At 38.6% G+C, this 23,101-nt stretch overlaps 2 protein-coding genes across 3 annotated transcripts in view; one reads left to right on the forward strand and one right to left on the reverse strand.

The window, feature by feature from the left end:
- HAUS6 (HAUS augmin like complex subunit 6) overlaps positions 1 to 4,539 on the forward strand; it is a 43,532-nt gene extending 38,993 nt beyond the window's left edge. For both annotated transcript variants that reach the window (XM_019934878.3, XM_019934879.3), the window contains one exon: positions 765 to 4,539. In XM_019934878.3, coding sequence (XP_019790437.2) covers positions 765 to 859 — 95 coding nt within the window. In that variant the 3' untranslated portion in view covers positions 860 to 4,539. The remainder of the gene's footprint in view (positions 1 to 764) is intronic.
- A 1,277-nt stretch (positions 4,540 to 5,816) lies between these two features.
- Positions 5,817 to 7,449, reverse strand: RRAGA (Ras related GTP binding A). The gene has a single exon (XM_019934877.3). The coding sequence runs from the start codon at positions 7,186 to 7,188 to the stop codon at positions 6,247 to 6,249; it is 942 nt and encodes a 313-aa protein (XP_019790436.1). The 5' UTR covers positions 7,189 to 7,449; the 3' UTR covers positions 5,817 to 6,246.
- Positions 7,450 to 23,101: the final 15,652 nt, after the last annotated feature.

A 23,101-nucleotide genomic window follows, 5' to 3' on the forward strand; every position in this document is an offset into this window, starting at 1 on the left:
TGTGAGGGATGGGGAGTGGCAGATGAAGCTTTGCTCGCTCGCCTGTCACTCACCTGCTGTGCGGCCTGATTCCTAATAGGCTGCGGACGGGTAGTGGTCCACGGCCCGGGGGTTGGGTACCTCTGCACTAGAGGATGATCCTTCTTGATTCTTCTAGCTTCTGATAACCTCCAGGTGTTCTCTGGCTTGTGGCAGCATAACACATTTCTGCCTCCATCTTCACATGGCATTCTCCCCTTGTGTTCCGTGTACCTTCTTATAAGGACATCAGTCCTGTAGATTAAGGGCCCATCCTACTCCCATCTTACCTTTTTTTTTTTTTTTTTTTTTAATTCTTTTTGGCTGAGTTGGGTCTTTGTTGCTGCGCGCGGGCTTTCTCTAGTTGTGGCGAGTGGGGGCTACTTTTTGTTGCGGTGCACGGGCTTCTCATTGTGGTGGCTTCTCATTGCGGAGCACGGGCTCTATGCGTGCGGGCTTCAGTAGCTGTGGCTCGTGGGCTCTAGAGCGCAGGCTCAGTAGTTGTGGTGCACGGGCTTAGTTGCTCTGTGGCATGTGGGATATTCCCGGACCAGGGCACGAACCTGTGTCCCCTGCATTGGCAGGCAGATTCTTAACCACTGTGCCACCAGGGAAGTCCCAGAATAATGGTAATTTTATTGCAGTTACATATTTGCATGTGAACTTTTTACTGAAATTTGCTACTACTTGGAATTTGTCCTATTTTTTCTTATAATGTTTGCTTATCCTTTTTTCTCTTTTTGAAGTCAATTTTGCAGAAGAAGAAATCTTGAATAAGAGCCTTGATGCCAAAGAATCTCCATCCGACTTGAAAGATGAAGTAGTAGCCCAGTCAACTTAACTATGATGAACTTAAGTTGAAGCAATGTCACAGGATAAAAATATTTGTAATTTAAATACACATTGGAAGTGTAACTTTTTCAGGGTCTAAAAAAGTCCTAAATAATGCTTTTTAGCCTTCTCTACTGATTTTAAGTAAGGAGAGTATGTTTGGATTTTCTCTCTCTGTATGGATATGGGGTTGAAATGTGAAGTATTTGGAAAGCAAACAAGTTATGAGAAGCCATTTTGGTTTCTTGGATAATCTTGTGGGCATGAAATGGCATAGTATTAGGTTTACTAATTCATTATGTTCTAATTTCAGTTAATTAACATAAGGATGAGTAGTTTTTAATGTGTTTTATTAAGTGGTTAACTTAATAGCCATTGGATATACTGATCTTTCTTTTTAGGGAAATATACAACTTTTATTGTTTCTTTTTACAACATTCTGGTACTAAACAAAAAAAGTGAGGAAAGTAATGCTTTGGGGTGTATAATCAAAATGACAAAGTTTAAGTTTGGGAAAGCTCTAAAGAGGCTTAATGATTATTCAGGTAGGTTGATCCTGGAAAATGATGTTTGATGGAATAAAGTGCATGTGATGATAGTGAAGACTGGAGCAGAATGAATTTAGAAAAAAGGAAAAAGGCAGAAGATGACTAGATACTTTTGAGGGACATTATAAATCCATTCAGTGGGTTGTATAGCAGTTTTATATTTAGTCTAATTTAGACTTTGAGAATTTAACTCTAGTTTTTTATTTTAACAGAAAAAGTGTAAATTAAAAAATTAGTCTGGTTTTTTTTGGAGGGGCACTGTTATTGGGGAAGGGAGCTAATTTTTTTTTCAATTTTTAAAAAATGTTTTTATTGGAGTATAATTGCTTTACAATGTTGTGTTAGTTTCTGCTGCACAGTGAAGTGAATCAGCTATACTCATACACACATCCCCTCCCTCTTGGACCTCCCTCCCCCTCACCCCCCATCCCACCCAACTAGGCCATCACAGGGCACCAAGCTGAGCTCCCTGCGCTATACAGCAGGTTAAGGGAGCTAATTTTGATTGTTACTTTCCTCCTCAAAAACCATCAGTTCCTCACTGCCTACAGAATAGCTTCAGATTAACGAGAAAATTGAATTTGCGGTTAAATAACTTGTTCAGTGTTACACAGCTAAGTCAGTGGTGAAGCTAGGATTTGACCTTATTTTCCTTCCTTAATATACCAACAAGACCTCCTAGAAGTAACTAAAAGGCCAGGATTTAGGATATGGCTGCAGGAGTGGGCCTTCTGGACTCTAAATGGGAGTCAGATGTGAGGCCTCTTGTACAGTGTCCTGCCTCATGTAGTTAGACCCCCTGGCCAAGAAAACGGCTTGTCTTTAGCATCCAAGTGATGAATACATGCCATTGCCCTCTGCGAACCAGGTTGTTAAGCACACACTGGAAGGGTGGTAGCACCTACAGCACCCGTGTCTAGCCTCAACTCTTAACCATCACAGCCTTGTCCAGTTTGCCAAGAAACTGGCAAGAAGAGGAGAAAAGTTGAAGAGTTCTGGAAGTGGATGGGCTTAATACTTCATCTTTCTTCACTCATTTTGGCTTACTTTCTGTGTTGCTTGTTTGATCCAAGTTTGAAGGCCAGTCTTTTTTTGTGAGAAAAGACAGAAGAAAAGCACAAATAACTGCCTTCTTTGCAGTGGAAAAGAAAGAGGAAGAGAAAAGCTTCTCCTAAGGTGCCATATCCTTTTATTAGTTAACAGAACAAATAGGGACTCTCTAAGTCTACTGGGAAACTGTCCTCTAGTCTTAAGAAACCTAATATTGGTAAATCCAAAATTAACATGCTAAGGAGAAGGTACTAGCATCTACAAAGGGCCAGAGCTATTCCTGGATACTTAATATATCATTTAAGTCTTATACTTCTGTAAGATAGTGATATTGTACCTATTTTACAGGTAATGATACCGAAGCTAGGGAGCTTAAATGACTTGTCTAAGATGGACTTGAGGAATTACCTGGAATACATCTTAAAAAAACATATATTCTGTAGGTCTAAAGTGAGGATTAGAAATCTGCATTTTAAATAGCTGCCCTGGTAATTCTTAGGCTCAATAAATAGCTTGAGAGCCACTGCTAGTGGATAGAGATTCACATTTAGCCCTGGGGTATCTTAAAGAAGCTAGGTACACTATTACATTCTGCTTTAGAGATACGAGCTCTCTGATAAGGAAGCTGAAGTTCATCAATAAGTGTGGGCCCTGAATTAATGGGAATCACAAGACCAAAATATCTTTGGATATTAATAGATTTTAAAAAACCACATCGTTGAGTCACACCTGTGAAAGGCTGAGAGTTTTTGGCATTCTTCCCTGTCCTTTGTATGCCAGTAGTATAAACAAAAGTATATTAAATCTGTCACTTTCTCCTAAACCATTTTGATTATGACTCCTCTTCCTTATCCAATATTGCCTGCATTACCTGCCTTTTGACCTTAAGGGACTGCTTTGACCATATCACTTCTTTGTTTAAAATTCCATTAATGGTTCATTGTTAATTCCAGAAGTGAGTTCAAAGTTAAAGGCATATAAGGTCTCCTCCATAGATTCCTCTTTTCCCTCTTCCACTATGATCTCCCCCCCACCTTTTTTTTAACTGAAATGCTTTGGTGGGCATGTGTCTTTAAAAATCTTAATGCACAGTTCTGAAGCTGGAATATCCTACCTTCATCTCCCAGCCTTTCAGTTATAGTTTGTCCTTTAGGGTTCAGAACAAATCTCACTTTCACCTTGAAGTCTTAATCTCTTATCCCTGGGACTGTCCCTTCTCTGAAATCTCCTATGGCTTATGTTAACTTCTATTCACTTAGTATTTTTCATTTATTGCTTTTATTGTATTTTTTCATGGTTGTGATTTCTGCAGTTGTATTGATTAAATACATACAGACATATACTTACGTAGATATGTGTGTGGGGTGTGTCCACACATACATACACTCCAAGGGCCATAGATCATCCTTAGCAGATACTGAAGTATTGGAATTGTTTTCTTTGCCTCTGTGTGATGGAATTAAAGTAATGGTAAAGACGGAGGGCTACTTTATTGCTGTAAGAGTACTTTTTCTCATTACATTCACAGCAGAATATACCTTGTTTTATTCACTATTCATAAGATGGTGTGTAAACTGACTTCTCTATCAGTTTGAAACTTTAGACAATGCCCTTACGTTCTAATTGTTTTAAATGTTTAAAGACAACAAGCATATAATGTTGCTTAACATGAAAAATGTTATCAAGTGGAATAAAGACTATTGGTTGTTAAAATCAATCTGGGGGAATTTAATTGAAAACAAAAATACAAGTATTTTGAAAGCATTCTTTACCATGTGTTTCTTAACCATGATGTATGGAGTCAGTTTGATTTAAATTCTTGAGACCTGTATAAAAGGAAATCCTGTTTTTCCCCTACTCTGAGTATACTAAAATTAAAGAAGATAGGTTTAAGGACATTTTCCTTAATGTAAAGAAAGTATTTGCTAAAGTAAAGCTCTCTTTCACGTTAAGTTGCACATACATAGTTGATATACCTTTTGCGTTATGCACTGTGAATGTTGAATTTAAAATATTTGTGAGTCCTCCATGGGACTATCTGTAAATGTTTTACATACTAGTCTTGAATAAATGTTCAGTATTATACCACCTAGCTCTAGATTTATTAAATGTATTTTAAAATGATTTTTAAAAGTACATATATACTCTCAGAGTTCATTTGGAGTCTATACTAGCTTATTGCCAAAGGCCCTAATTAGACTAGTTTAATAACATATCTGAACAGCTTCTTGCTCTTCATGGGTAGGGATCTTGTCATCCACAGGTGCTGCTATAAAGGATTTAATAAATGTTAAATAACTTTATAAAGGTTTGGAAATTCCCTATCACTTATATTTAATGTCTGTAAATAGAGATAATGCCTCATTTGTAAAATGAGGTGAGAGGAGTTGATCAGAGGTGTTTTGGCTCTAAGATACTAGATTTCATTTAAAACAATCTATGAGGCGGCTGTAACGGGGCACTTTAGGTCTGTTTTTTGATTTCACTATACCACACTGCCAATTCAAAATAGGAACCTTAGAATTCTTCCCCCAAAGTATGTAATCTAAGAATCTGATTCAAAATTATCCAATTTCCAGACAAATACAGATGGGAAAGTGATCTTGCCCAAAGCAAAACACTATTCTTTGAGAAGTCATTTAACTTCCTGGCTTCAGTTTACTCAATCTATAAAATTGGGGGATTTATATGAAGGAATAATGTACAGCTAAAAAGCTAGGATTTTTATGATGAAGAGTTAGGAGAGGTTAGGAGAGGATCTGCAATTACACTGCCTAGGTTCAGCTGTATAACCTTAATAAGGTCATACCAGTTTTCTCATCTATTAACAGATAAAAGTAATCTACCTCACAGGTTGTGAGGATTAAGTAAGAAAATGCACATCAAGTATTTAAGAATACCTGGGATTTAGTAAGGGCTTAAATACTTAGCTAGGCTTCACATCCAGTAATTTGGGAGCGGGGAGGAAGAATGGCTCAGTGGGTGGTATTGACAGCTGACACATTACTGAGTATGTGCCAGGTACCATTCTAAATGTTTTCCATGTTGCTTTAATTTAATCTTAATCCAATAAAGTAGTGCTATCCTTATCCATATTTTACAAATGAGGAAACAAGCACAGTAAAATTAAGTACCTTGCCCAGTTCACAGAGCTAGTAAGTGAAGGGACTAGAATACTAACTCAGCTCAGGTGGTCTAGCTCCAGAGACCGTTCTCTTAACCACACTGCTACAGTTGCTATGAAACATCGTTAAGGTGATGGGAGCCAAGATCACAAAATCAAACTTACCAGTTAAGCAATACTTGTGGGCAATCAGAATCTATAGCTTTAATATTAACCACCTTCAAATTATTTCAAATAAGACCATATTTTAAATTGCTAACAGCAAATGTTTATTCATGGTTGAAGCCAAAAAGAATTTATAAATGCATTTTAATACCTTGCTGATAAAATAACATTCCACCTTTGCAACCTTGTAAGGAATACAGGAAGATATTGTAAAGGCTTTGATGTGTATATCTATTATAACCAGGTAATCAGAACACACACACACATACACCACCACCTACTTTAGTGTTAACACCATACCAACTTTTCAGAAAGGCCATCTTGAAGCTCTACTGGATAGCTGAGTAAATAGCGTCCAAGGCTTGAAGACTGGGGAGAAGGGAAGAAAGGGATGGAAGAAGTAAGCAGCACACATTTCAAAGCCCACTTTTAAGCACACGACATTATGAATATTAAAAGAAAAAGGGGGAAGGCAATTCAGCATTTTCAGAGAGCGCATTTTGGCAATATTCAACGCATAAGAAGGCTGTGCTTGGGACCATCCACTCTCTCCAGCTTCTCAAAGTGTTTCCTGGCATTGCGAATGTTGATCAGAGTAGCTGCAGAAGGGATCGACGGATCTGACATAACCACCATCACGTACGTGTTTGATGTGAAGATGTCGATGAACGCAGCGAAGTTAGAATTCCTAACCTCCATGCTCTGGAAAGAAGCGGCCAATTTACTGCAGCTCAGCTTGAACTGCTTAATAATGTTGCTGATCTTCTCGAATCGGTGGACGTCACGCTGCTCTTTGCACTGGTAGTGGGAAATGACCAAGAACGTCGCCCTCTCAAACAGCAGAACTTCATCGGCCTCAATAATCTGGGCAAAATTCCTGAGGTTCATCTCCAGCTGCTGAACATTGGGAATCAGCTGATAGACAATACTGGACCAGGCTTTGTAGAGCGTTTCATCCCAGATGGATGTTCGAAAACAGGCACACTCCAGCGGGCGAGACAAACGCCTCAGGTCTTCCTCTCGCTCTTTAAAAATCAGGTCACGCTGATCCTCCTGAACCAGATCCATTTTGTGCACCAGGCAGAAGATTTTGGCATCAGGAGAGTTCTGGAGGATGGCTTCCAGACACGACTGGTAATAATGCATGTCCTTTTCCAGTTCGCGGCTCTCCACGTCGAACACGTAAATCAGAACCTCGACATTACGGAAGATGTTGTCTCGCTGGCTGGTGAAGTAATTTTCCATGAAGGTGTCCTGACCGCCACAGTCCCACAGATTCAGCACCAGGTTGCCCAGAAATCGGACGTGGGAGTGCTCCACATCAATGGTGGCACCCAGGCGCCGGGTGTCACGAGCGATGTAATTGGCAAAGATAATGGACCTCATGCTGGTCTTCCCCGACCCGCTCTTCCCCATCAACAGCACCTTTTTCTTCATGGCTGTATTTGGCATCACCCGCCGGAGCTGCCGCGGACTGGGCCTCAGGGCGCGGCCTAACTGCAGCGAGTCGGAGGGAAGGAGGGGCCGAGGCTTGCGCGGGCTCCGACGGCCGGGCCGTGCAGCTGTGCAGCCGGAGAAGCCGAAGGTGCGAGCTCGGCGCTGGGAAGGCGGCGACCAGTGAGCTCTTTCTCGGGGCAGAGCGCCGTAGGGTAAACCGCTGCAACCGCTACGGAGAATCGCTCGCCTTCCGGAGAGGAGAGCCTCTGCGTCTCCGCTGCCACCCACTTCCGGCGGCGATCTCGCGAGAACCCGCGGTCTCGGTTCGCTGCACAACGAGCTTTGATAAGCCGCTCTTTTAACGAAACGCAGCAGGGCCCACCCGAAAGAGAAAATGGAAGGTGAACCCAGGAATCTGGTGTTCTGTTCTGCTATTTAAACGGGGCCTACGGTTGCAAATTGTACGTGTGTGGGCAGTTGGGAGAATGCTGCCATCTCGTGGCCGAAAAAACCCCAGCACACCACTACGCGCTTTAAGAGCGCGGTGTGCTGTTGCGTGGTTTTAGGCCTGAGCAGCAGACAGGGAAAAGCCGAAGAAGGCTTAACTTCTCCGCCCAGTTAGGCCTCCTCAGATTCCCTGGTTTACTCAGTACAAGGACAGGGGAGATAAAAACTGTGCAGATGTTCAGATGTAAGTGATTGCCCATTGCTACACAGCTGAATGGTGGTGAATCCCTCCCGGGAGATATCCTAACTCCCAGTTAGTGCTTTTTCCACTTGGAAGCAAGTTCCTTTCTTACACCTGCTTTCTCGGTAGTCTCAGACTTTGGGATTTATAATCAGAATTCCAAAGCTTGAGGAAACTCTAATATAGAACATTACTTACTACTCACAATAACCCTATGAATAAATAACCTCATTTTCAAGTCAGTAAATGGAAGCTTATAGGGGTTAGGTAACTCTACCAAGTTACACGTCTATTACATAATGAAGTGCAATTTATTTTTAAAATATAAATTGTATATATTTAAGGTGTCCATCATACACAGTGAATACACAGTCCATACACAGTGAAATGATTACAGTCAAGCTAACCTATCTTGTATAGTTACCAGTTTTGTGTGTGTATGTGGTGAGAGCACTTGAAATCTACTCTCAGTAAATTTCCAGTATTCAATACAGTGTTAACTATAGTCATCATGTTGTAGGTTAGATCCCTAGACTTACTTATCCTGCATAACTGCAACTTTTTATCCTTTGACCATTATCTCTCCATTACCCTCACTTCCCCCTACCTGGTAATAACTATTCTCTCTGCTACTATGTATTTGACTTTTTTTAGATTCTACAGATAAGTGAGATCATGCAAGGTTTTTCCTTTCTGTGTCTGGCTTATTTCACTTAGCCTGATGCCTTCCAGTTTCATCCTTGTTGTTGCAAATGGTAGGATCCCCCTTTTAAAGGCTGAATAATATTTCATTGTATATATAAACCTCCATTTCTACTTTTTTTAATGTAAAAAGATTTCTTTTGATTTTTTTGTTCAAAACTTAACACATCTTCAGTTTTCTGAGCCAGTAAGAATGTTCTCTAACACCATATTCTACAAGTGGATATTGACATAAATTTTAGCTAAAATATATCAACAGAAGAATTCCTGCTATTCTTAGAAAAGTTGAACATTTTTGGTTTTTAGCATTCAGTTTATTTAAATTCTTCTAGTACTTATATTGGATTATGATGATTTTTCCCCCTTTTCCCCAGTGTTATTGAGATATACTTGACATATGATATTGTATTAGTTTTAGGTGTACAATGTAATAATTTGATATATGTATATATTGCCAAATGATTACCACAATAAGCTTAGTTAACACCCATCCCCTCACGTAGTTACAATTTTTTTCTTGTGATAATAACTTTTAAGATCTACTCTCTTAGCAAGTTTCAAATATACAATACCGTATTGTTAACTATAGTCACCGTGCTGTACATTACGTGTCCAGAACTTATTTATCTTATGACTGGAAGTTTGTACCTTTTGACCACTTTCACCCATTTTTCCAACCTCTTCAAACCCCACCTCTGGCAACCACCAATATGCATCTATGAGTTTGGTTTTTTAGATTCCACATATAGATGAGATCATATAGGATTTGTCTTTCTGTGTCTGACTTATTTCACTTAGCATAATGCCTTCAAGGTCCATCCTTGTCGTTGCAAAAGGCAGGATTTCTTTCATTTTTATGGCTGAATTCCCTCTCCTGTCTCTCTGATATTTATTGATATATTAATATCAATCACATTTTCTTTATCCATTCATCCATCAGTGGACACTTGGGTTGATTCCACATCTTGGCTATTGTAAGGAATCCTGCAATGAACATGAGGGTGCAGATATCTTTTTGAGATAGTGACCTTTCCTTTGAATACATACCTAGTAGTCGGATCGCTGGGTCATATGGCAATTCTATTTTCAATTTTTTTGAGGAAACTCCATACTGTTTTCCATAGTGGCTGCACCTACATTCCCATCAACAGTGTACAAGTGTTCCCTTTTCTCCACATCCTCACCAACATTTGGTATTTGTGGGGGTTTTTTAAAATTTTTATTGGAGTATAGTTGCTTTACAATGTTGTATTAGTTTCTACTGTACAGCAAAGTGAATCAGCTATATGTATACATATATCCCCTCTTTTTTTGGATTTCCTTCCCATTTAGGTCATCTATTTGTGTTTTTTGTTTTTTGGCTGTGTTGGGTCTTAGTTGCTTAGTTGCACACGCAGGATCTTTGATGAGACATGAGGGATCTTTCATTGTGGCGTGCTGGTTTTCTCTTCTCTGGTTGTGGTGTGCAGGTTTTCTCTTCTCTAGTTGTGGCGTGTAGGTTTTTTCTCTCTTTAGTTGTGGCACTCGGGCTCCAGAGCGCGTGGGCTCTGTAGTTTGCAGCATGTGGGCTCTCTAGTTGAGGCGTGCGGGCTCAGTAGTTGTGGCCTGTGGGCTTAGTTGCCCCGTGGCATGTGGGATCTTAGTTCCCTGACCAGGGATTGAACCCATGTCCCCTGCATTGGAAGGCGGATTCTTTACCCCTGGACCACCAGGGAAGTCCCTACTTGTTTTTTTTTTAATGATAGCCATTGTGAAGTGATATCTTACTGTGGTTTTACTATGCATTTCTCTGATGATTAACGATGTTGAGCATCTTTTCATGTGCCTGTTGGCCATCTGCATGTCTTCGCTGGAAAAATGTCTACTCAGGTCTTCTGCCCATTTTTAAACTAGGTTGTTTGTTTTTTTGATGTTGAGTTGTATGAGCTGTTTATATATTTTGGATATTAACCCCTTATCTGTCATATCATTTGCAAATGTTTTCTCCCATTCAATAGGTTGTCTTTTTGTTTTGTTGATGGTTTCCTTTGCTGTGCAAAAGATTTTGAGTATAATTAGTTTCCATTTGTTTATTTTTGCTTTTATTTCCTTTTCTTTAGGAGGTAGATCCAAAAAAATATTGCTGCAATTTATGTCAAAGAGTGTTCTGCCTATATTTTCTTTCTCTTTTTTTAAAAAAATAAATTTATGTATTTATTTATGCCCGTGTTAGGTCTTTGTTGCTGTGCGCGGGCTTTTTCTAGTTGCAGTGAGCGGGGGCTACTCTTTGCTGTGGTGCGTGGGCTTCTCATTGTCGTGGCTTCTCTTGTTGCAGAGCACGGGCTCTAGGCACGCAGGCTTCAGTGGTTGTGGCACGTGGGCTCAGTAGTTGTGGCTTGCGGGCTGTAGAGCTCAGGCTCAGTAGTTGTGGCGCACGGGCTTAGTTGCTCCGTGGCATGTGGGATCTTCTCGGGCCAGGGCTCGAACCTGTGTCCCTTGCATTGGCAGGCATGTTCTTAACCACTGCGCCACCTGGGAAGCCCCTGCCTATGTTTTCTTCTAGGAGTTTTATGGTTTCCAGTCTTGCATGTAGGTCTTTAGTCCAGTTTGAGTTTATTTTTGTATATTGTGTTAGAGAATGTTCTAATTTCATTCTTTTACAAGTAGCTGTCCAGTTTTCCTAGCACCACTTATTGAATAGACTATCTTTTCTCTATTGGATTGATATTAATTCTTCTTTTAGTGTTTGGTAGAATTCAGCAGTGATGTCATCTGTTCCTGGATTTTTCTTTGTTTGGAGATTTTTGATGACTACTTCAGCCTCCTTATATGTTACTGGTTTGTTCAAGCTTTCTACAATATTTCGTCTTGATTCAGTCTTGGTAGGTTGTATGTTTCTTGGAATTTATCCATTTTTTTGTAGTTTATCTAATTTGCACACACATAATTGTTCATAATAGTCCCTTCTGATCCTTTTTATTTCTGAGACATCCATTGTAATGTCTCCTCTTTCATTTCTGATTTTATTTGAGTCTTCTCTCATTTTTCTTACTTGAGCTATGGGTTTGTTGGTTTTAGTTTTTCAAAACACCCAACCCTTAGTTTTGTTGATTTTTCCCTCTATTCTCTATTTGATTGATTTCTTCTCTGATCTTTATTATTTCTTTTCTTCTGTTAATTTTGGGTTTAGTTTATTCTGCTTTTTTCTAGTTCCTTGAGGTGTAAAGTCTGGTTGTTTATTTGAGATCTTTTTAAGGGTAGGTTTTCATCACATCGTCCTAAGTCCTCTTAGTCCTGCTTTTGCTGCATCCCATAAGTTTTGGTGCATTGTGTTTTTGCTTTTGTCTCAAGACATATTTTGGATTCCCTTTTGGTTTCCTGTTTGCCCTAGAGATTTATTCAAGAGTGTGTTGTTTAGTTTCCATGTATTTGTGAATTTTCCTGTTTTCTTACTTTATTGATTTCTAGTTTTTCCATTCTTTTTTTTTTTTTTTTTTTTTTTTTTGCGGTACGCAGGCCACTCACTGTTGTGGCCTCTCCCGTTGCGGAGCACAAGCTCCGGACGCGCAGGCTCAGCGGCCATGGCTCACGGGCCCAGCCGCTCCGCGGCACGTGGGATCTTCCCGGACCGAGGCACGAACCCGTGTCCCCTGCATCGGCAGGCAGACTCTCAACCACTGCGCCACCAGGGAAGCCCATAGTTTTTCCATTCTGATCAGAAAAGATACTTGGTATGATTTTGATCTTAAATTTTTTAAGACTTGTTTTGTGACCTAATGTGATTTATCCTGGATAATGTTTCTGTATGCACTTAAGAAGAATGTGTATTCCTCTGCTGTTTGGTGAAAAGTTCTGTATATATCTTTGGTTTATAGTGTTGTTCAAATCCACTGTTTATTGATTTTCTGTCTGGATGTTCTGTCTATTATTGCAAATGGGGTATTGAAGTCTCATATTATTATTGTATTGCTTTTAATTTCTCCTCTCAGATCTGTCAATATATATATATATATTTTTTGTGGTACGCGCGCCTCTCACTGTTGTGGCCTCTCCCGTTGTGGAGCACAGGCTCCGGATGCGCAGGCTCAGCAGCCATGGCTCATGGGCCCAGCTGCTCCGCGGCATGTGGGATCTCCCCGGACTGGGGCATGAACCCATGTCCCCTGCATAGGCAGGCGGACTCTCAACCGCTGCGCCACCAGGGAAGCCCCTAAAGTGAGTTTCTTATGGGCAGCATATAGTTGAATCTTGGTTTTCATATTCTTTTAGCTACTCTGTATCTATTTATTGGGGAGTTTAGTCTATTTACATTTAAAGTAGTTATTGATAGTGAAAGATTTACAGTTGCGATTATGTTAACTATTTTCTCTTTGTCTTGTAGTTCTTTTGTCCTTCTTTTCTCTCTTGTTATCATCCTTTGTGTTTTGTTTTTGTTTTGTAGTGTTTCGATTCTTTTCTCTTTTTCTTTTGTGTAACTTCTATAGGCATTAACTTTGTGATGACAAAGGGCCTACATAAAATATCTTATAGTTTTAACAGTCTAAAATAGACTTAAAATAAGCTGATAAAAACTTAACTTCACTTGCGTATAAGAACTCTCCATTTTTACGTCTTCTCTACATTTTATACTGTTGATGTCATAATTTACCTCAATTAATAGTATGTATCCATTAATATAATTTAGTTATAGTTGTTGAAATAGAAATTTGAACTCGTATAGAATAACTGCAGGGTCTACTTGCCTAATAATAGGCCGTACTACCCCCGTAAAAATATAACATTGTTCTGTCCTTGGTCTCTAAGTAGATGAATGAATTAGTTTTATTCAGTATCATTCATTCAGAACTTATCAGTGTTTTCAGGATACTGAAGCTTCCTAAGTTAGGATACTCCAGATCCACCTTACAGCCCTTTTTAGTGTGCTATACTCTACAAATACAGGTATTCCATTCTTCCATTCACTTATTCAAATGTCTCATCCTGTCCATCTGATACACATCTGTAACTTGCCTTAATGGGGGAAGAAAAAGCCATTGTTTATCATCGTACTATCATTGAGGCAACAACTAGCACCTTGCTTTGTATTCTGGACTAAAACTGATTAAAAACAGTGCTGTTTTTCAGAAAAAAATAAAATAAAATAAAAAATATTTGAATATTGGGCTTCCCTGATGGCACAGTGGTTAAGAATCCGTGTGCCAATGCAGTGGACATGGGTTCGAGCCCCAGTCCGGGAAGATCCCACATGCCGCGGAGCACCTGAGCCCGGGCGCCACAACTCCTGAGCCTGCGCTCTAGAGCCTGCGAGCCACAACTACTGAAGCCTGTGCGCCTAGAGCCCGTACTCCACAACAAGAGAAGCCACTGCAATGAGAAGCTCATGCACTGCAACGAAGAGTAACCCCTGCTCGCCGCAACTAGAGAAGCACGTGCACAGCAACAAAGACCCAACGCAGCCAAAAATTTTAAAAATAAATAATAATTACAAAAAAAGAATACCTTGTAATTAAAAAATTTTTTTGAGTATCTTGTATGTGTAGGGCACTATGTTAACATATGTGCAAGACAGGAAGTTAAAATATCCTCCCTTGCTCTAGTTTATGGAAATAAAACATACAGCAAAATGTCATAATACAAAATAGTGTATGGAAAATCTCATTATATTCAAACTCAATTTCATCTCCTTGGTAACATCTGTTCTGGGATCCTCAGTGTCTCCTCTACAGGTGAACTGATCTCCTTTCACTATCATTCTGGGATTTCCTTCCCCTTTCTTAAGTACCCTTTTTCCTTGATCCTATCCGTTCCTCATTTTTTACCTTATTCACTCACTTGGTGGAACACATTCTCCAGTAGCTTCCTGATAAAAAGCATGAGAGCAATAAAAGTTTCAAGACATTGCCTTTCTGAAATTGTCTTTATTTTTACTCTGACATTTGGTTGGTTGGAAACAATATTCCCTCAAAGTCTTAGAGGCATTACTCCATTGTCTTTTAGCTTCTAGTAAGTCTGATGCCTGTTAATTTGTGTTTGATCTATTTACTATTATTATTATTGATCTATTTTTTCTCTCTTAAAAAAGTAGATTTTCTCATTATCTCTGGTGTTCTGAAACTGAGCCCCAGTTTGCTTTGTGCTGGGCCTTCTCATGTCCTTTAATTCTGGAAAATGTTCTGGACTTTTTTGATGCTACATTTCTTCTGTATTCTCTGTTCTCTCTTATCCACACTCCAGTGATCTGGATATTGGATCTCATGAACTATCCTCTAATGCTTTTATATTCCCTTTCTTATTTTCTATTTGTCTTTTTGTTCTGTTTTCCAGGAGATTTTCATCATCTTAATCTTCCATCTCTTCTTTGGAGCTTTAAATTTTGGTATCATATTTTAAATTTCCATAGGCTATTTCTTTTTCTGATAGTTCCTTTACAAATATAAATTATTTTCTTGGACAAAACATCTTTTACCTCTTTGAGGATCTTGGTAACATTAAGGAAAGTTTTCATCTCTGTTTAGTCTTGATTTCTTCCAAATTTCTTTTGTTGGTTTGTTTTGTTTTAGTCTGTCTTTTTCATGTTAGAAACTTTCCTCAATTGTCTAGTGATTTTTGGCTGTCTGCTCCTATTTAAATTCATTTAAAGCCTGTGGGTAGCACTGGCAGACTATGAGGTTCATTGGAAAGTCATCTGGCTGAGCCATTTCTTTGAGGAAACCTCTGTTGCCTGCATCTTTAGACTTGTTCTGTTTGGCTGCTTTGATTCTTCCAAGATTCTTCTGCTGGGCTGGGATGAATATAAGCCTGATAAATAACATTCTGGTCATTCTAGGAGAAGAAAACCAGTGTCCTAATATTCAGTTTATAGGCAGACTTCACTTAATCCTCCTGTTTTCAACATGGTACTCCATTCCTCAATGTCCTTGGTGTTCCCCCAATTCATAGACACTCTGGTTTACTCTTTTCAGGGAGTAAAAACTGATAAGTGTTTGGGATTAGTGGGTGAGGAGCAATTGCCTGGCAATCTGGAATTGGGGAGGGGATCTGTGGGTCTAATTGCTTCATTTTTTAAATTACTGAGGGATAATTGATGTATAATATTATATAAGTTTCAGTTAGACAACATATTGATTCACAGTGTTTAAAGGTGGTTATATTCCATTTATAGTTATTATAAAATATTGGCTATATTCCCTGTGTTGCACCATATATCCTCTAACTGCTTCTTAAACAGGTCTTCAATCAGTCCTTCTGTTTCTAGTGTTCTACTGTCACTGATGCTGCTGAATCTTGAACATTTTGGAGGTTCTGTGGTAAAAATAATTCTTCTTCCCAACTTTCTCTGCTGTTGGCTAAGGATTCAGTTTTCTTGGGTCAGCTAAGTCAGGCACCATTCTTCCTTGTGCTTTTCTGCTTCCCCAAATTTGATGCTATTATCTCTTATTCTATCTTTGTCCATACCCCGTCCTCCCATTACTCTCATTTTAATGGGATTTTGGAGAGAGAAAGATAAATCTGTATGTTTAATCTACCACCTTGTTTGGAAATAAGAAAAATCTTTACCTAAATTATTCAAAACTGAATAATAATTTGATAATGACACTGAAGGGGACTTTTTGCAAGTGATTTCTTTTCTTAAAAATTTTTTTCTTGACTGTACACCTGAAACTAACACACTGTAAATCAACTCTACACCAATGAAATTGAAATATTAAAAAAAACTTTATTGAGGTATAATCTACTTACCATAATTCATCCATTGTATATAAAGTACATTTCCATTACCACAGCTCATTTTTAGAATATTTCTATCACACCACCCCCCACCAAATTTCTCTTGCTTCTGTTTGCAGTCAGTCTCTACTCCCAACCTGAGACCCATGCAACTACTGTTTTGCTTTCTGTCTCTATAGATTTGCTTTCTCTAGAAATTTTATGTAAGTGGAATCATAGTTATTTTGTATCTTGCTTCTTTCTCTTAGCATAAGGTTTTTGAGGTTCATCCAAATTGTAACATGTTTCAGTATTCCATTTATTTTATTGCTAAATAGTGCTCCATTTTATGAATATATACTACTACATTTTGTTCATTCACCAGTTGATGGAAATGGGGATTGTTTCCAGTTTTTATGCCATTATGAATAATGCTACCATAAACATTCATATTAAAGTTTTTGTATGGACACATGTTTTCATATCTCTTGGGTAAATACCTACGGGTAGAATTACAGTAAGTATATGTTTAACTTTTAAAGAAACTACCAAACTTTTTCATAAGTGACTGACCCATTTTATACTCCTACCAGCAATGGATGAGAGTTCCACTTTTTTCAGATCCTTGGGAACAATGTTGGTTTATAGCCATTCTAATGGATGTGAGGTGGACTCTCATTATGGTTATAATTTGCATATCCCTAATGATTATTGATGTCATAGATTGTGTTGGGGGTCCTGAAGACCACCCTCCAGGTTCCATGATTTGTTAGGAGGACTCAGAGGAATTAGCATGTTGTCATGCTCATGGCTATGATTTATTACAGTAAAAGAACTCATAACAAAAGTAGCAAAGAGAAAAGACACATGGAGTAAAGTCTGGAGGAAGTCAAGCACAGGCTTCTAAAAGTCATTTCCCAGTGGAGTCACACAAAATATACTTAATTCCTCCAGCAACGAGCTGTGACAATACGTGTGAAATGTTGTCTACCGTGATATCTCATTGGGAACCCAGAGCCCAGGGTTTTTTATTGGGGGCCCGTCATTTAGGCACCATTTACCTACCATGCACCAAAATTTCAGGTTCCTAGAAGGAAAGTAGGTGTTCCGTGTAAACTACAGTGTTTACACTTTAGGCACAGTGAGTTATTGTTACTAGGGAATGGTGGGAACTCTCCTGAGATCCAAGTTCTCAGCCAAGGGCAATCCTTGCAAGTAGGACTTTCTAAGCATAGCAGTCTCAGGCTTGCTTTGTTAACTCTTTTCTGCACAAGTATATTTTCATGTGCTTATTAAGCATTCATATATTTTCTTAGGTGAAGTATCTCTTAAAATCTTTTGCTCTTTTAAAATTGGGTTGTGTTACTAAGAGTTGTAAGAGTTCTTTGCATGTTCTGGATATGGTCCTTTATCAGATAAATGATGTGCAAGTATTTCTCTCAGTCTGTACTTATCTTTTTTATTTTCCTTTATCAACTATTCTTTATTTAATTTTCACTAAATTATTTTCTTTCTGTTGGCCTTATCACTGACATCAGTTCCAAGTTGCTTCAGTGGTCACTCACATAGTAGCAATTTTTTTTTTCTTTTAAAAAATTTTATTGAAGGGACTTCCCCGGTGGTGCAGTGGTTAAGAATCCACCAGCCAGCGCAGGGGACATGGGTTCGATCCCTCGTCCGGGAAGATCCCACATGCCGCAGAGCAAATAAGCCCATGCGCCACAACTACTGAGCCTGCACTCTGGAGCTCGTGAGCCACAACTACTGAACCCACATACCATGACTACTGAAGCCCGTGTGCCTAGAGCCCATGCTCTGCAACAAGAGAAGCCACCACAATGAGAAGCCCGTGCACCGCAATGAAGAGTAGCCCCTGCTCCCCGCAACTAGAGAAAGCCTGTGTGCAGCAGTGAAGACCCAACACAGCCAAAAATAAATAAATAAACAAATTTATTAAAATAAATAAAATAAAATAAAAATTTATTGGAGTATAGTTTATTTACAATGTTGTGTTAGTTTCAGGTGTACAGCAAAGTGATTTAGTTATACATGTATATATATTTATTCCTTTTTAGATTCTTTTCTCATATAGGTTATCATAGAATACTGACAAGCATTCCCTGTGCTATACAGTAGGTCCTTGGTGGTTATCTATTTTTTTTAAGTAGGCACTATCATTTTTTCTTTAATATTTATTTATTTATTTATTATTTGGCTGTGCCGGGTCTTAGTTGTGGCAGGTGGGCTCCTTAGTTGCAGCAGGCTCCTCAGTTGTGGCTTGCCAGCTCCTTAGTTGTGGCATGCAAACTCTTAGTTGCGGCATGCATGTGGGATCTAGTTCCCTGACCAGGGATTGAACCCCAGCCCACTGCATTGGGAGTGCAGAGTCTTAACCACTGCACCACCAGGGAAGTCCTTTGTTATCTGTCATATATAGCAGTGTGTGTGTGTGTTCATACCAAGCTCCTGATTTATCCCTCCCTTCCCCTCCCCCTGCCATGTTTCCCCTTTGGTAACCATAAGTTTGTTTTCAACATCTGTAAATCTGTTTCTGTTTTGTAAACAAGTTCATTGGTTTCTTTTCTTTTTTTAAAAATTAGATTCCACATACAAGTGATATCATATGATTTTTGTCTTTCTCTGTCTTAGTATGCTAATCTCTAGGTCCATCCATATTGCTGCAAATGGCATTACTTCATTCTTTTTTATGGCTGAGTAATATTCCATTGTATATATGTACCTCATCTTCCTTGTCCATTCTGCTGTCGATGGACATTCAGGTTGCTTCCATGTCCTGGCTATTGTAAATAGTGCTGCAGTGAACGTTGGGGTGCATATATCCTTTAGGATCATGGTTTAGGATTATGCCGAGGAGTGGGATTGCAGGATCGTGTGGTAGCTCTATTTTTAGTTTTTTAAGGAACCTCCATAGTGGTTGTACCAATTTACATTCCCACCAACAGTGTAAGAGGGTTCCCTTTTTTCCACACCCTTCCAGCATTTACTGTTTGTAGACTTTTTGATGATGGCCATTCTGACTGTTGTGAGGTGATACCTCATTGTAGTTTTGATGTGCAATTTTTCTGATAATTAGTGATGTTGAGCATTTTTTCATGTGCTTTTTGGCTATCTGTATGTTTTCTTTGGAGAAATGTCTATTTAGGTCTTCTGCCCATTTTTTGATTGGGTTGTTTGTTTTTTGACATAGAGCTAACATGAGCTGTGTGTATATTTTGGAGATTAATCCTGTGTTGGTCACTTCATTTGCAAATATTTTTTCCCATTCTGAAGTTTGCCTTTTCATTTTGTTTATGGTTTCCTTTGCTGTGCCAAAGGTTTTAAGTTTAATTAGGTCTAATTTGTTTATTTATTTATTTTATTTTCATTACTCTAGGAGGTGGATCAAAAAAGATATTGCTGTGATTTATGTCAAAGAGTGTTCTGCTTAAGTTTTCCTCTTAAGAGTTTTATAGTATCCAGCCTTGCATTTAGGTCTTTGATCCATTTCGAGTTTATTTTTGTGTATGGTATTAGAGAGTGTTCTGATTTCATTCTTTTCCATATAGCTGTCTAGTTTTCCCAGCACCACTTATTGAAGACACTGTCTTCTCTCCATTGTTTATTTGTGTCTCCTTTGTCATAGATGAATTGACCATAGGTGCATGAGTTTCTTTCTGGGCTTTCTATCCTGTTCCATTGATCTATATTTCTGTTTTTGTGCCAATACCATACTGTTTTGATTTCTGTAGCTTTGTAGTATAGCCTGAAGTCAGGGAGTCTGAGTCCTCCAGCTCCATTTTCTTTCTCAGGATTGCTTGTACTTGTCTTTTCATTCTCTTAATTGTCTTTTTAAATATTAATTAATTAATTTTTGGCTGCATTGGGTCTTGCTCTGTGCAGGCTTTCTCTAGTTGCAGTGAGTGGGGGCTACACTTCATTGCAGTGCATGGGCTTCTCATTGCGGTGGCTTCTCTTGTGGAGGATGGGCTTTAGGCACGCAGACTTCAGTAGTTGTGGCCTGCGGGCTCAGTAGTTTGGGCACACAGGCTTAGTTGCTCCGTGGCATGTGGGATCTTCCTGGACGAGGGATCGAACTCATGTCCCCTGCAATGGCAGGCAGATTCTTAACCACTGTGCCACCAGGGAAGTCCCTTAATAGTGTCTTTTGAAGAGTAAATTATTTTTATAAAGTCCAATATGTCAATTTTTTATTTTTATGGATCATGATTTTGGTGTATGTCTAAGATATCTTTGTCTAACAAAGGTTATAAAGATTTACTTATATGCTTTCTTCTAGAAGTTTTACAGTTTTAGGTTTTCCATTTAAGTTTGTGGTGTATTGTGAGTTAATTTTTGTGTGAGGTGGTGTGAGTGTTTAAGCTCTTTTTTTTAATTTCCTGTATATGGATGTCCAGTTATCCCAGTGTCATTTGTTGAAAAGACCATCCTTTCCTCACTGAATTGCCATGACAGTTTTTTGGCATCAATCGACCACAAATGTAAGAGTTTATTTATGGATTCTCCATTCTTTTCCTTGATCTGTATGTTTATCTGTAGCTAATATCATACTGTCTTGATTACTTTAGCTATAATTTTGATACTAAGTTTTGAAATTGAATGGTTTAAGTCTTTTTTGTTGTTCTTTTTCAGAACTGTCTGGCTATTTTAGGTCCTTTGCCTTTTGTATACATTTTTAGGATCAGCACACCAATTTCTGTAACAGAAAGTTTGCTGGGATTTTGATAGGGATTGCACTGAATCTATAAATCAGTTAGGGGAGAATTGCCTTCTTAACAATATTGAATATTCTGATCCATTCATTTATATATACCTCTCCATTCATTTATATCTTACTTAATTTCTCTCAGAAATACTTTGTAGTTTTCACTGTAAAGTCTTGCACTTAAGGGGTAAATTTATTCCTAGGTGTTGTATTCATTTTTCTGCTATTGTGAATTGCATTGTTTTATTAATTTAACTTTTGGATTGTTTGTTGCTAGTATGTAGAAATTCAATTGATTTTGTAATTGATCTTGTCTCCTGCAGCTTTAACTTTCTTGTTTTTGGTAGTTCTGTGTGTGTGTGTGTGTGTGTGTGTGTGTGTGTGTGTGTGTGTGTAGAGTTCTTAGGATTTCCTAAGTATAGGACCATGTCATCTGTAGATACAGTTTTATTTTTTCCTTCCCAATCTGGATGCCTTTAACTCTTTTTTCTTTTTTTTATTCCACTGGCAAGAACCTCCAGTAGGGTGTTGAATAGAAGTGGTGAGAACAGACATCTTGTTTTGTTCCTCACAGTGGCAGGGAATATTCAGTCTTACTGCTAAGCATGATGGTAGTTGTAGCTTTTTTGTAAATGACTTTTATCAGGTTGAGGAAGTTCCCTTCTTTCCCTAATTTCCTGAGGATTTTGTAAAAAAAAAAGAAATCAAGAATGGTTATTGAATTTTGTCAAATGCCTTTCTGAATCATTGAGAAGATCAAGTAGTTTTGTCCTTTATTCTACTGATGTGGTATATTACATTAATTGATTTTCCAGTGTTAAAACAACCTTGTATTTCTGGTATAAACTCCTCTTGGTCATGGCATATAATCCTTTATATATATTGCTGGTTCAGTTTGCTCATATTTTTAAAGGAGTTTTACATTTATATTTACAAGAGATAATGGTCTGTAGTTTTCGTGTGACAATTTTGTCTGGCTTTGGAATCCGGGTAATACTGGCCTTGTAGAATTAAGTAGGAAGTGTTCCTAAATTTTCTAAAAGATCATGTGTAGGATTGGTGTTACTTCTTTCTCAAATATTTGATAGAATTCACCAGGTCCCCCTATTTATCCTTCTTGATACTTAACATAGTTCATAATGATACACTTGGGCGATATTTTGGTCACCTGCTTCTCCTTCTATATTAAGGTTCCATGAGGTTCCTGTTCCTTGTCTCTGTCATTCAGCACAGTGTCTGATTCATCATAGGAGATCAGTAAGTGTTTGTGGAGTGAATGGTAGATGCCCAATTTATGTGTCATGATGGGCTAGTCTTCTATTGGTGCCAATGAAGTTTAGCAATTCCAAATAATTAAAGATGGTAAAAAAGGCAGTGTTTGCTAAAGTGCTTTGTACTCAGAGGAGTAACTATAGAGTTTTAACAGTGGTCTACAAAGAGTAGATTTTCCGATGGTATACAGCAGTGAGTTTGGGGTTGGATGGGTTTTAAGGCCACAGGAAAACTGTATAGCTTCACTGAGTGTCAATTTTACAAAAAGAGTTTGGGGAAATATTAAAGATGGCCATATTAAGAAGTAAATATAAAATTTTAAGATAAAATACCATTTGCAGTGGTCCCTAAGATCTCCAGCTTACCCATTCATTCTATTTCCTGGGAGGAAAAGTTTGAAAAGAAAGATCAAAGTGGGCCTGAATCTCAGCTCTAGTACTCATTAGCTGTGTGATCTTGAGTGAGTTTATCTCCTAGCTTCAGTGTTCTTGTTTGCAATATGGGTAAGATAGATTTATGCCAGTTTTAAGACATGGACAAGAGAGCTTAAGGGAAAGTATGCAAAAGTGTTTAATGCATAGCAAGTGAGAGTAAATTCTTCATAGGCAAGGACGTTTTGGAACAGGATCAGAGAGTTGTTTATATGAGTTAGGGGAGAGTTGTCTGGAACTAACAAGACATGGGCAGTAATTGTAACTGGGAGGGGGAGGAAAGGTTGTCTTGTCCAGCACCAGCTCTACAAAAGTACCAGTGTTGATGCCATTTTATCCATACCATCTTCATCTTTCAAGATCTCCACCCTCTGTTGAGAGCAGGGATGGGGGAAGTTGGGAGTGCCATGGGTTGTTGACAAAGCT

The sequence above is a fragment of the Tursiops truncatus genome, chromosome 6, assembly GCF_011762595.2.
Source record: "Tursiops truncatus isolate mTurTru1 chromosome 6, mTurTru1.mat.Y, whole genome shotgun sequence".
NCBI classification, from domain to species: domain Eukaryota; kingdom Metazoa; phylum Chordata; class Mammalia; order Artiodactyla; family Delphinidae; genus Tursiops; species Tursiops truncatus.